The sequence below is a fragment of the Camellia sinensis genome, chromosome 4 (genome assembly GCF_055761805.1).
Source record: "Camellia sinensis isolate YWXY chromosome 4, ASM5576180v1, whole genome shotgun sequence".
NCBI lineage: Eukaryota > Viridiplantae > Streptophyta > Magnoliopsida > Ericales > Theaceae > Camellia > Camellia sinensis.
Window position 1 is genome coordinate 205,852,412 of NC_138964.1, and position 15,478 is coordinate 205,867,889.

The window sequence follows — 15,478 nt, forward strand, 5'->3', positions numbered from 1 at the left end:
ACTGGTGATGCTAAACTTTGGTGGCGTACACGTGTCGGGGATGATGCTTGGCCAGAGATCTTAACATGGAAGACTCTTAAAAAGGAAATGAAAGAACAATTCCTTTCTTGCAACACATCTTGGGTTGTAAGAGACGCCTTGAAATAGTTGAAGCATTCCAAATCGGTGAGGACTATGTGAAAGAATTCAATTCGTTGATGCTTGACATCAAGAACATGTCGGAGGAAAATAAACTCTTCAACTTTATGTCTGGGTTGCAGAATTGGGCCCAGTTGGAACTTCGAAGACTCGGTGTCAAAGATTTGCCCTCTGCCATGGTTGCAGCAGATGGGTTTCTTGACTACAAGTTAAGTAAGGAACCCACGTCTGAAACCAATAAATACAAGAAGAAAAGGAAAGAGAAGACGGCAGAGAAAAAGTCTAGTTTCAAGAAGGGCAAAGACGATTCCAAATACAAGCAAAGGGGGAATCTTTCAAGAACAATGGTGGAAAATCTAACAAAGGGTGCTTCATCTGTGATGGACCCCATAGAGTGAAGGATTGTCCCAAGCGTGAAAAACTTAACGCTATGATCGCTGAAAATGATAAGGCGGGATTTGACTCAAATGACCCTACTCGAGTCAACCCCTTGCAATTACTGAATGTAATTCGTGCAGAAAAGACCCCCTTATCCGGTTTAATGTACATATATGTAGTAATGGACGGTATTAAAGTATTTGCAATGGTGGACACTGGAGCCACCCGTAACTTTGTATCTAAAAGGGTTGTGCAGTCCCTAAAATTGAAGATTGTTCAGAATCCAAGCAGAATCAAGATTGTGAATTCTGCAGCCCAATTGATGCATGGGATGGCTCAGGATGTGAAGGTAACAGTGGGTGAATGGACTGGACAACTAAATTTGATGGCAGTCCCATTAGATGACTTTGATGTTATTCTTGGGAATGATTTCTTTGTGGCTGCAAAAGTGGTATTGATGCCATATTTGGATGGGTTATTGATTTCAAATGTGAATCAACCTTGTTTTGTTTCAGGTTCTACTCGTCTAGACAAGAAAAATGGGGCAAAGAAGAAGGATAAGATGCTGTTGGCTGTGCAAGTGCTTAACGGACTAAGGAAGGGCAAGGAAACATTCCTTGAGACATTGATTGAAATGAAGCCTGACCTTACTATGGAAGTACCAGATGCAGTGGCTGATGTCTTGGCGGAGTTCATTGATGTAATGCCTCCAGAGTTGCCTAAGTTTCTCCCTCCCCAGCGTGCCACTAATCACAAAATTGAATTGGTGCCTAGAGTGAAGGCTCCTGCCAAGGCACCCTACCGAATGTTGCCATTGGACCTTGCTGAATTAAGAAAGCAATTGTCGGAGTTATTGGAAGCCGGTTTAGTCCAGTCCTCCAAAGCACCATATGGTGCCCAGTGTTGTTCCAAAAGAAATAAGATGGATCGTTGCGGATGTGCGTGGATTATCTAGCCCTAAATAAGGTGACTATCAGAAATAAATATTATGTACCTTTGGTGGCTGATCTGTTCGACCGTCTTAGCAAGGCCACTTTCTTCACAAAGTTAGACCTTCGCTCGGGGTATTGGCAAGTTCGGGTTGCGGAAGGAGGCGAGGCAAAGACCACTTGTGTAACTAGATATGGTTTTTTTGAATTTTTAGTTATGCCTTTTGGCCTTACTAATGCTCCTGCGACATTCTGTAATTTAATGAATGATGTTTTTAACAATTATGTTGATCGGTTTGTAGTTGTTTATTTGGATGACATTGTAATTTATAGTGAAACATTACAAGACCATTTGACCCATGTCAGAAAGGTGTTCTCCCGATTGTAGGAAAATAAACTTTATGTAAAGAATGAGAAGTGCGAATTTGCTCAAAAAGAAATTAAGTTTCTTGGGCATATTATTTGCCAAGGCCATGTCAAAATGGATGGAAAGAAGGTGCAAGCTATTATGGAATGGTCTCCACTCGCCAATGTTGTGGAGTTGCAATCCTTTTTGGGTTTGGCGAATTACTATCGGAAGTTTATTGAGGGATATTCAAAGAAGGCTGCTCCCCTCACTAATTTGTTTAAGAAAGATCACAAATGGCATTGGTCCATTAATTGTCAAAAGGCCTTTGACAAATTGAAAGGTTGTGATAACCCTCAGCACTAATTAGTGCTAATCTATGATTAAGCATGTTAAGTGACTGATTGACTGAAATTCTGACTGATTGATCGAGTGTATTAGTTTAAATGCATTTCTATCTGTTTGATTGTTAATTGATCTGTTCATGTTTTAAGTGTCGAACTGTGAATTGAAGGCCTTATCGGCGGCCGAATCTAAAATTGATTAGTGTTTCATATTAATTAGAATTTATGTGATTTTATGGTATGTTTAATTGAAATTTGATTTGGTATGATTAAATTAAATTACATTAAATGAGTTTATTACCAAATTTGCCATTTAGTGGGTCACTTGTTAAGACACCTTTGAGACTTGATTCACACACTTTTCCTCAGCCATTTTGAGACCAAAAACCGTAGGAGAGAGTGAGAAAGGAGAAGTTTGGTTTCATCTAGAGAATTACTTGGAGAACTTGAAGGATTGAAGAGTAGATTGCACAATTGAGCTTCCATTCTTGAAATTGAGGACCTAAGGTAGGAGAATCATCTTCTTGAACTTGAATTCTAGTTGTATCTTGCATGGTCCATGAGCCGTTAGTGATCTAAGTCTAGAATTGGTTTTAAATTGTTGAATTAAGGCTTAAATCATGCATGCATGTACATGTTCTAGCATTTTGAGGTTGTTTTCATGGAAATCCTCACATGCATGTCCATATTCTAGCTTTGGTCCATGAATTCAGCATGTTTTTGGAAGGATTGACTCATTTGTTCTTGTATTAGAAGCTTTGAAGTTGATTAAATTCATGCATGTTGCATGTACATCATGTTCTTGAAGTTTTGTTTAGAAATGGGTTCAATTGAACTACCTTTGGGCTTTGATTTTGCAAATTGATTTTTGAAACATGTCATATTATGAGTTTTAAAGTGTTTTCCAGAAAATTAGCCCAAAAGGATCGAATTTGATGCTTTTAATGTTGAGTTTCATGCTTGAAGACAAATATGGAAATTCCAGATTTTGGATCCATGCTCGAGCGTACAATCTGAGTTCATATAGTCCGCTCGAGCGGGGAAAGTAACGCTCGAGCGTGAAATGCGTGTATCCAGTACCTTGCATGTGTTTACAATCCGCTCGAGCGAGGACTTGTGTCTCACGCTCAAGCGGGGATTGAGCGCCCGTTGAGCGTGAATTTCATGCATCCAGTACTTTTTCAGTCCGCTCGAGCGAGGAAAGTCACGCTCGAGCATAAATCTTTTGTCTGCATGTCTGCTCGAGCGTAGAAAGCCACGCTCGAGCAGGACCCCTGTTTCAGCAAAATTTGAAAAGTGTTTTAAAGCGCATCTTTGCATCCTCATTCCATCCTAGGCATTCCTAGACCTAGTTTAAGGCATCTTAATGAGGATATTGATGTAGAACCACACCGAGTCAAGTTAGGGACTAAGTCATTGATTCCCAAGTGTGTAACTTAGTGTGTGTTCATTCTGTAACTGTGTAAGGTTGGCATCCGAGGACGCTCTAGCCTATCTGTAGCCCAGTGCTCTGTGAGTAACAAGGTTGTAAAGATATATTCAATCATGAATATTTTCTGAATGGTTAACTGTACTGCTTTTTAAAATGATATTTCTTACTGAATGAATGCTTGTCCTATTTGCGAACTGTATTCGTGGCATCCATAACAATTTGCTGTTATTGTACTGTACTGCTACTGTCACAGAGATCTCTGTCGGTTCCCATGTTTGGAACCACTACTGTTTACTGATATGATGGCCATCAACTGACTGTTCGGTCTGTTAAGACCTACTATACTGTTTTGTTATGGGATGTACCACATATGACTGCTATGACTGAATGACTGATATACTGTTATAACTGACTGTTTTAAATACTGAAAGGACATTCATTCTTAACATCTTTACGCATATGTTATTCACTCGGCTTTAGCTCACTGTTTATATATATATATATATATATGTAGATGTCCAGGCACCGGATCGAAGCTAGGAGCGTTGGGTTTAACTCCCTTTTTGTCAAGCCAACCACTGTGCCTCACTGAGAGGTTCCAAGTCCTTTAAGCTAGGGGTTTTTGGGGTGTTTTAGATTCATCATTTCTATCGCTGCTTTTGTATAGATTGATTGTACTGTATTGTACTGTTCTAATAGGGATTAGGTACTTGTCCTGGATGATTGTATATGCATGTACATACTACTTTTGTTCCGAATGTGAATGTGTTATGAAAAGTCTTTTTGCATACAGACTGTCATAACTCATTGGACATCTTTTATTACTGTTTTGGCTTCCACTAGCCCCTATACTCTGTATTACTGTTATTACTGTTAAGCAGGCCTTCGGTAATCACGGATTACTGGCCGGTTACAGTGCTAAACCCATAGGGCCGGGTTTGGGTCGTAGCAAAGGTGCAGTGGCAAGTGAACTGGTCTTGCGACTACCTAATTTTGAGTTGCCTTTCGAAGTACACACAGATGCCTCAGACAAAGCTCTCAGAGGGGTATTGGTGCAAGAAGGACACCCTGTGGCCTTTGAAAGTAGAAAACTGAATGCTGCTGAGAAGAATTATTCGGCCCATAAGAAGGAGATGATGGCAGTAGTACATTGCCTTCTCACTTGGAGGGTTTATCTGTTGTGATCTAAGTTTTTGGTTCTTATTTATAATGTGGCTAATACATTCTTCAAAACTCACAAAAAGTTGTCTCCAAGGCAAGCCTGTTGGCAGGAATTCCATGAAGAATATGACTTTGAGTGGCGACACAAGCCTGGACGACATAATCTAGTCGCTAATGTCTTAAGTCAGAAGGAGATAGTTGAATATGTGGCTGCTATTTCCAACATTGAATCATAATTACTGGAAATGATCAGGAATAGTGTTGCAATTGACTCAAAGTATCAACGGTTGGTGCAACAAGTAAATGATGGAATTGCTTCGGTATTGGCTTGAAGATGGTCTTCTCCATGGCAAAGGAGATAGGCTATATGTCCCTAGTGTTGGGAGACTGCGAATGGAACTTCTTAGAGAAATGCATGATCCGCAGTGGGCTGGTCATCCGGGACAACAACGCATAATGGCACTTTCGTCGCGTTCATATATTTGGCTAAAAATGGAAGAGAACATAGAGGCTTATGTCAAAACTTGCATGGTGTGCCAATTGGACAAGACCGAAAGAAAGAAGGCAGCTGGGTTATTGCAACCATTGCTGATCCCTGAGAAGCCTTGGGTTTCAGTATGCATAGACTTCATCTCTGGATTTCCTAAAATTAATGGAATGCGTTCCATCATGGTAATTGTTGACCGTTTTTCTAAGTATGTTGTCTTTATCCCTGCTCCTCATGCTTGTCCTGCTGATATTGCTACTGATTTATTTTATAAGTTTGTTGTAAAATACTTTGGCTTGCCTAAGGACATAATTAGCAATAGGGATACCCGGTTTACGGGAAGGTTTTGGATTGTACTCTTTAATTTGTTGGGTTCAGAATTACAGTTCTCCACAGCAAATCACCCTTAGACAGATGGCCAGACTGAGAGAATGAACGGATTGCTGGAGGAGTATCTCCAACATTATGTGACCGCAAGTCAAAAGAATTGGGTTGAATTGTTGGATAGCGCACAGTTTTGCTACAATTTGCACAAATCATTTGTAACCGGGATGAATCCATTTGAATTGGCCACAGGGCAGCAGCCTCTAACTCCTCACGAAGTGACTAAAACAAGCTCTGGTGGTAGATGTCCAGTAACATACCGCTTTGCAAGGACCAAACAAGAGTTACTAGAGGAAGCACAAGATAGTTTGGCTAAAGCAAGCAAAAGAATAAAGAAGTATGCTGACAAATGGAGGAGACCCTTAAAGTTCAAAGTGGAAGACAAAATGCTACTGAAACTTACTCCTCAAATTTGGAAGAAGATAAGCAGTAAGACAGTGTACCGTGGCTTAATTCTGAAATATGATGGCCCCCTTTGAAATCTTAAAACATGTGGACAATGTTGTATACAGCCTAGTGTTGCCTGATCAGTTGGAAATTCACTCAACTTTCCATGTTAGTTTTTTGAAACCTTTTCATAAGAATCAAACAAACTTGACTAAGAAACAGGGTCGAAGGGCACCTCTGGTGGTCAGCAAGCAGTTTGACAGGGAGGTAGGACGGATTCTTAATTACAAGACCGAGGGTCAAAAAAAAAAAAAAAAATCGAATAAATTAAAGTTATTTTCACTCTTCCTCCAAGTAGTCTCCGATGGTGTCTGCCAGATTATACCAGTATGCTAATTGGTTTTAGAGTCCTATGAAATATATTAGAATATATTAATTGTTGGGCAGTGTGGATTGACGCATAAGAGACTTTTTTATAGGCAAAAAAATTATTTTAAAATTTAAATCATACAATTAAATTTTAAAAAAAAATCTTAATGTGATGTTGTGAAATGAGAAGTGAGGAAGATGATGAATATTTGGTTGTATTATTTAAATTGTTGAAATTATAATTTTTTAATTTTACTTTTATTAAAAAATTTTGAAGATTAAATAAATAAAATTAATAGTTTAGGAATGAATCAACAATAATTTAAAGAATAAAAGTTAAATTAGCCCATATTTTTTATTTTTGCGTTATCTTTGGAGATAACTCTGAGCACTCCGCGTCGGCAAGCAGCACAAAGGAACAAGGAAAGCACGACACGTGTCCAGGCCAGCTGCGGATAGTGTATTAACACGTGTACAAGCGGTGCTCTCATAGCATGACACGTAGCAGTCACATTTCCTTATAAATAAAAGTATTCAAGCACTCACTAGCTCACGACACCAGCCAACCATCTTATGCTCTGTTTGGTTAACTCGCTCAAATTCATTGCAGTCGCTACAATTACACTCTTCAACTATTTCATTCTTCGCTCTCTTCTCCTACATTCACTATCCTGATTCACCGAAACAATCATATATCGTTTAAAATTACAGTTATTTGAAGTAATTGAAATCCATCGTTATGACGGTTGGATGTGTACAGTGTGGGACCCATAGTAACCCTTGTCGGTGCAAGATAGTGGGTCCCACACTGGGGTTTTTGGCGTTTGTGGGAGCTGCGGTGGTGGAGTGGCCGGTGGGAGCAGTGGTGTACTGTTTCCGACACATGAAGGGTCGCCGCATCATGGCTCATCCGGCCACCGTGGTTTATCCTCGGGTCTCCAATGCCATTCCCATTTGATGGAGATGTACTGTAACTTTACCTTCTGCGGCCGCCTGTTGCTTGCGTCTTGGTGTGGTTTTTTAATGTTTTTTTTTGTTTTTCCAACGTTCTCCTTGTACTAAATATTGTGATAATAAAGATGCAACCCGTTCTTCCCATATCTATTGATTGAATCAAATGTATAACTCAACAATTCATATTTGTATAAAAATTTATATTTGAACATATAATTTTAATAAGTATTGATGTTTGATACCCAAATATATTCGGTTATATATGTTTGATTATAGGTTAGATCAAAAAATTATTTCTTGATTTAAGATTGTCACGTGATCATGTCCTTACTTAATCACAAATTATTATATTTTTTTATATTTCTTAATTACTCAATACAAAATTTTAAAATTTACCCATTTAACCAATTACATCACAGCTAAAATATTACGTGATTGGTTAGGTCGGTGCCATCAGGATTGCCTTGGAATGGAAATGCGTGTCCATCACCCTGAAGCATTTATTTATTGTTTAACTAATTTATTTATTTTGATTGAGATTTATTGTTTAATTTATTAATTTGTAACTGTGCTATAAAATTTTATATTTGTATGGTCTTCGCTTAGAAGACACTGCAATTTATTTCTTCATGCCCAAAACAAGCAAAGGTGCTGATTCAAAACAAATAAAGAAGAAAAAATTACAATTGAGTGTATGTCTTCCCAGTATAAAAAAACAAAATAAATAAAATAAAAATGTATGTCTTCCAAAAAAAAAAAAATTAATTAGTGATAAGTTTTTAAATTTTTTCATAAATTTATAAATATTTTTTAAAAGCACTACTGATTTATAATTTTCTCAATAAAGAACCTATGTAGTTAAATAGTGTGCCAATCACGGGATCAGGGCCCAACCTCCTTTGACCCAATTTGAACTTAAAAATTTTGCTCACAACCACCAAAGTTCTAGAACCTACCAAGCTTATACGTGGTAGCTACAGCATGATGTGACACGCCTAGAACTAGAATAAAGTAAGGGGAAATGCTATAGAGTTTTAATTTGAGCTCTAGTGATGTGTCAAAGTAAAAAAAAAAAAAAAAAAAAAAAAAAAAAAAAACAAAATAAGGCACAAACATCATATCAGAGTGGGTCCCACCTTCCCATTAGAGCTATTAGAGCTCTTATATTAGAGCTCTAAAACATTTTTGTAAAGTAAGAGATAAATTTCTCCCATGAAATTTATGAGAAATTTAAATTTAATTTTTTTAATTAAATCTGAATCACACATTAAATTACGAGGTCCAGTTCACCCCGTTGTAATTAAAGTGCACCATTTAGTTCAATTCGTATAATCTATGGTTATGTTTGATTTACATAGCTAATAGTAAGGTATTAATAATCCTATTAAATTAGTGTGATATTCACTATCTAATTGGATAAATTATCTATTGAATTAATAATCTCACTCCTACCTCATTACTAATAATCCTACAAATTTGTTGGATTAATTATCCATTCGATTAATAATCTTAAACTAAAATAATAAAACAAATATAGAATAATTGGGCTCACGGATTAATAATCTCAATCTCATATCCTAATCCATCCAATCAAACATACCGTATAAGTTTTCTATCCATTATCAATTAATTTTGATTTTGGGTTGAGAACTCCAATAATTTAAACATATGTGACTATTTTTTTTTTTATGAATAATCTCTTCAAGAGATTAAAAAAAAATATACAATTTAAATCAATGAAATAAAATCAGCAAAATTATAAAATCGTTTAAAGTAAACCCGGCAATTTAAATTGTGGACCGGATGGAAGCTCAGCTCGAAGGCCACATAGGGTTCATTTGGCATGAAGGTTTGTTTCGAGTTACGTGGAGGTTATTTTAGTCACAAAAGACAAAATAAGTTTTTCAATCCAATAAGGTAAAATCTCATATCCAAATTATAATTATTTTATTTTTTCTTTTATAAAAGTTAAAAAAATCAAAAAATTCATTACAAACGAGATTATTTAACCACAAAAAAAAAAAAAAAAAAAAGGACAGTTCACACACATTGGCCTCTTTACTCTTTGCTTCTGTTAGATAAACACCTTATCAGATAACAATGTGATATTGTGATAAGAACAGGATAACAAGCCTTCCTTCTATAACTAGCGGTGACCCGTGCTATGCACGGGTAAGTAACAAAAAATGATAAATAATGTTGAACATGTTAAAAATTAACAATTAAACACTATGATATTTATTTAGATGTGTATTGAAATAATATATTTAGTGATCTTACTATATTTAATTAAATAAATTTTAGAAGAAAAAAAAGTTGAACTGAAAATTAAGAGTAAGAGTGGATTCTGTAAATATATGATATAGATAAAAACAAATTAAATTTAAATTTGAAGATAAACTATAAATATATATATATATATATACATATATACATATATATACGAAAATTGGAAAAATCCTAGGAAAATGAGGTAGAGAGAAATTCAGTAATTGAAAAAAAAAAAAAAAAACAAAGTTGAAATTTAAAATTAAAAAATAAGATAAGACAAACTTGAAAAGAAAAATAAAATATAATATAACTCTAATAACAGAAGAAATGGAGAGGGTAATAATTAAAAAATTAGATAAGAGTGAAATGCCACTTATAATTTTTTAAAATTTGTAAAAAAAAAAAACTAAAATAAAATTGAGGTAGTATGTTAAAAATCATATAAGATTTAAGTGCCACTTATAATTTTTTAAAATTTAAATTTTGTGTAGTTAAAAAATAAGCAATTATGTTATCTTATTATACAAATTTTAACTCTATTTTGTGTCTACTGCCTATAATTTAATCAAATTTTGTCTTCTAAAGCTACTTAATTGAAATAAGAAAGAATAAAAAATTATAAGAATATAGAAAGTGAAAATCAGATAAAAATAGAATAAACTTAATTAAAAATCAAAAGCAAGAATCGATCCTGTAAATATAAGATAAAGATTAAAAAAAAAATCAAATGCAAATTTGAAGATAAATTATACAAATATAGAAAGAGAAACTTAAATAAATTGCAAAAGTAAAAGAGAGCAAAAAACATAATATGAGATTTAAAACATGTGCTTCTTTTTACATAAGATGCTAAAATTTTTGCATAATTAGTTAAATCACCCGTTTAATTTCTTTAGAACGTTATTTTTGTTCTCCAATCTTTTTGCCTAATTTCATATTGTCATAGAAGTTAGGTTTTGAGATTTATAAATTTATTTATTTATTTATTTCAAATATCCTTGGGTAAGACATAAATTGATGAAGAAATTTGAATTAGAGTCAAACTCATCTTTTATTTTTAAATATTTTGAAAATCTTTTTTCTTTAAATATTTTGAAAATCTTTTATATCCATGCCATAAGTAATTAAAAAGTGAAATAAAAAATATAAAAAATATAAGAACAAATAGAAAAATAGAATGAGAAAAGAATGGATGTGCCACGTAGGAAAGAGGTTCATGAGATGTTAGGATTGAGAGTTTTGTTTTGATGAAGAAATTTGAATTAGAGTCACACTCATCTTCTATTTTTAAATATTTTGAAAATCTTTTATCTTTAAATATTTTGAAAATCTTTTATATCCATGCCATAAGTAATTAAAAAGTGAAATAAAAAATATAAAAAAAAGATAAGTAAAAATAGGAAAATAGAATGAGAGAAATGAATGTGCCACATAGGAAAGAGGTTCATGAGATGTTAGGATTGAGAATTTTGAATTTTTTAAGAGATCACTACATTTGCTTATATATATAGTACAGATAGAAGGATTGTTATCTAATATAGCTTCCTTCTCGTCTCTTCTCCTTGTTTCTTGCTTCCCATCTCTCTCTCATTGGCATTGGCATTGGCATTATGGCAAGACCTGTACCAAGCCTTTCCATGCAAAGACTCCCAGTCTTGTCCATGTCATTCACCTGTCTCTTTATACTAATAGGAGCCTTCTCTATATTCTCCATTGTCACATTTCTATGTGGTTCACACAGACGAAAGGACGAAAGAACCGTGGGGTTGGGCAACAAGAAGCCTGTTTCAAGGTTGCAAAGTAATTTAATGGTTAAGATGATCTCTTGGAGAAAGGTCCAGAATGAAGAAAAAGAAGAGAAAGAGCTTGATGTTGATGAAGATGCAGTGTGGAGGAGGACGATCATGATGGGAGAGAAGTGCAGGCCTATGGATTTTTCTGGGAAAATTTTGTATGATTGTAATGGAAATCTTCTATCCGATTCACCTCACGATCAGAGCCGCAGAAAATCCTAACTTTTTTCATGGGTGTGAATGTCTTGTTCCAAATACTAAGGTCGATCTCAGGATTTGAATCCTCTATTCCACCCTCTGTTTCAAACTCCCTCTCCCATACATAAAAATTGTTTGATAAAGAGAGTACTTGGAATAAGAGTACATTAGAAAAATGGGACTGCAGATCTTTAGTCTTCTATTTTATTTTCTTTTTTGTGTTTCGTTTATCTGTTTTCTTTAAAAATGAATATGTTTTGCAACAAAAGTTGTGAATAGAAAAAAATAATTTTTGTTAATGTTGCAAGAAGTTTAAATTTCTTTCAATTCAACTGAATGCGCCGTACGGTCATTTCACTGGCCCTCTCATGAAAAATTGAATTGAAAATCTAATTAGCTGCGTGTATTTTCTTTATTAAAATTGGCACTATCATTCTAACTCAAATTAATACATCAAAAAAACAGGTAATGTTATGTAATTATTCAACAAAACCAAACTCCTAGTGTGTAATTTTCCCAATCGGTACATCTATTATCAGAGAACAATACAATCTACAATCCAAACTACGGGTGATGCTATGGTACATTTAGATGTGTCATACATTTAGTTATGAACTTATATGATTTTATATCATAATCAATACCATATTAGTCATAACTACTATCATATTAACTCATAACTTAGTTATATTCAATTATTTACTTATACCATATTACTTCATAACCAGGTCATAACTAAATTATTTAAATAATTTGACTCTCAAATTAGGCAACTGGTGTAACCGGTTACCAAACAGAGCAAAGTATTCCAACAGTTTGAAGTCAGTTGGCCTCCCTCTCTGGCTCGTGCTCTTGCTCTTCTCTTCTCCTCCCTCCTCTCTTTCACCATAGCCAAAGCTTCAGCCATTGTCGAAGACCACCAGCCTCGTCGGCATCGGGGCCACCATTCTCTCAGTGTAGACATCTTTCTTCATAACCTCTCACTCTCTTGACGTCAAGAACTAGAGTTTCTTCCATTCTAATCAAATATTTCCAAGAGATATTTTCTGTAGCTCAGGTTTGTTTCTAACTCTAAACTTCATTTACATTAGGGCTTTTGATTTGAAAACCCTAACCTTTATTGAATATCTGATATTAAGTTTGGTTCTCAATGAAAATTAACATATGTATCCAATAGCTGTGCCACTTTGATTTCAGAACTGAAGAATGAATATCTGATATTAATTTTTATTTTATCAGCTTTTTCCTCTGAAAAAGTTCAAAATTTGTAATCCAACTATTGGCTCTTTCTCTATCTCTCTTTGATTGCATCTAGAATCAGCAATGTCATTGATCACATTCCCAAATCATCCTCTCTTTGATTCCATGCCCATTTCAAGAATTTTTCTTGTCAGCATATCCAAAGCTATACTGCCATCACCTGTACACATTCCATGTCTCGTATCTCATTTCAAGAACAACCCAACACACACACAGCACCCGTACAGGTTTTTTTTTTCTGGGAGAATTTTTTCTCCCTTTATTTTCCTTAGGGAAATGGAGTTTTACAATCAATTGCTTCAATCTTGGTTTGATTTATTAATAGGACATGTCTATATTGATTATATGCCCCAAATAGAACAACACAGCATGAAGTCCAAAGATTATTAAAAATTCTAAAAGAAAATGAAATAACAATAGAGAAACTGATTTAGATTAAGTTTATACAAAAAGTGATTGCATAATTGATTATTACAATATATATGAATTGATAAGCTTTTTTAAAGTGAAATTGTACAAACAAATTTTGTAAAATCTTATTCATTCATATAATTTGTGTTCAGTTCTGTGTTAATTTCTATAATTTAATTACTTACAGCAAGTAAGTAGAAAAGAATGATCAAGAAGGCAACATTGAATATATTAAAAATGCAAAGAAACCAAAAACAGTCCTAAATGAAGAGAACGAATTGCAGTTGCTTGTGTTCTTATTATGTAGAAGAACAGATAAATGATGAATTACAACAAGAACAAACTCATGACAATAAATCAAATGTAAATAGAAACTTCACCTATAATATATATTAATCTAACCTTGCCATGGTGTTTGATTTTGGTTCTGCTGATCATATGAAGATGATGGTGAGTTCATATGATCAAGCCCAGCCATGTTTGGAAACCCCCTATGAGAGATTGTTCTAAGACGTAAGAAATCCCTAGACAACCCGTCATTGCCACCTCCACCGCTGCCGCCGTCATTACTTCCCCTCATTGCCATCCCTTTGGCATTACATGGTCTAATTTATTTTTTTTTATCACCCAAGTAGAGAGAGAGAGAGAGAGAGAGAGATAGCTTAATCCTCCAAGGTGACCATAAGGGACGAAAGAGCAACAAAAATCACAACAAAAGATAATGACCTTCAATAAACCCCTCCCACTTCCAACTTAGTTACTCCCACTATTCCTAGCAGGATTAGCAACCATCCTTGGCTTCTTTTTCTTTTTCTTTCTTTCTTTCTTTTGTTTTTTTTTTTTGTTTTTTTTGTTTTTGCTTCAATAAAAGGTAAGTAACAATGATAAACACAAGCAAATTAATAAAGAAAATATAAAAAAATAAAAAATCATCTGGATTGAAATAGAGTGATGATAGGATTACCTCCAACATTCATGTCAAATAACGCATCTGACCGCATATCGAACTAGCAAATACACACATCTTGATTTTCCATTAAATAATAAAAAAAATATCAAAATTACTTGATTCAAGAAAAATCTATTTTCATTCAAAACCCTCAAACTTCAAAGACACTAAATTATTAACGTACTTCTTATTTTTCTTTTTCTTTTCTTTCCTCCCCCCCCCCCTTTTTTGTTGTTTATTGCTTTTTCTGCAAGAGCATGAAGATACATGAAACAGAAAAATGCCTTTAAAAAATTATTGTTCTTCTATTTTTGGGGATTTTGATTTATTGATTCATTCCAAACTAGAGTTTATATTGGTTTATGTGTGGTATATATGGTCATGCTACTACACCCCTTTTGAGATGTGTACTATATGCAAATTATAACATTTGGCCTAATTTCCAAAGGATTTACACTCTAACATGTATCCTAATTAATATGCTATATACTTATTAGAGTTCTATAAACCCTCATGTGTAATTGTAATTATTTTACATTTTTCCATCACTAATGATGCCCTTTCATATATGCTATTTTCTCACCACCTCATTAACTCTTTTACAAATAACAACTTCATTTTGGAATTTTTAAAGTTTTGGCATGTTGGTTTATGTCTTTTAATTTTTTCCCCTCTCCCTTAGTTTTGTGTTTTGGTTGAAATGCTTCATTCCTTATTTTTGGCAGGTAAAAGGAGAGCCCAATACCTCTTACATCTGTGCTTATATTTCGATCGACGGAGTACACTACAGCTATTGACTTCTGGTTTGCTGGTTGTGTTGTTGCTGAACTACTTCTTGGACAGGTACATATTTTTCCTACAAGGTCCTCTATGCTTCAATATATTTAAATTATATGGTATGCGTGATGGCCAAATTAAAAAGCAAAATATTTATGATATAACTTGTACAGTCACACCCTCATTCATCACAGTTTTTGTATTAAAAAAAAAAAAACTAAGACTAAAAGTATAAGGTCAAAGTTAAAAATTGTGACCTTTAACCAATTTTGTAGTAGTGCTCATATATTATTATTATTTATTATGAATCTAAAGTATCAATGATAGAATAAATGTAAATAATAAAATCAAATAATAAGCATAGCATTAATACAAGAGAAGCTGTATTCACAACCCAAGATTCAATTGTGAGTGACAGTGGGTTATAGCAGTATGCAAGGGTCCTTAGTGCATTAAATCTTTAGTTACTGTATGTATATTACTGAATACAACTGTATCAAATCATTCTCC

General features: G+C 34.2%; 1 protein-coding gene across 1 annotated transcript; it reads left to right on the top strand.

Annotated features, from left to right (window-relative positions):
- Window positions 1-568: 568 nt before the first annotated feature.
- Window positions 569-1,471, top strand: LOC145824397 (uncharacterized). The gene has a single exon (XM_082924043.1). The coding sequence runs from the start codon at window positions 569-571 to the stop codon at window positions 1,469-1,471; it is 903 nt and encodes a 300-aa protein (XP_082780169.1).
- The last annotated feature ends 14,007 nt before the right edge of the window (window positions 1,472-15,478 follow it).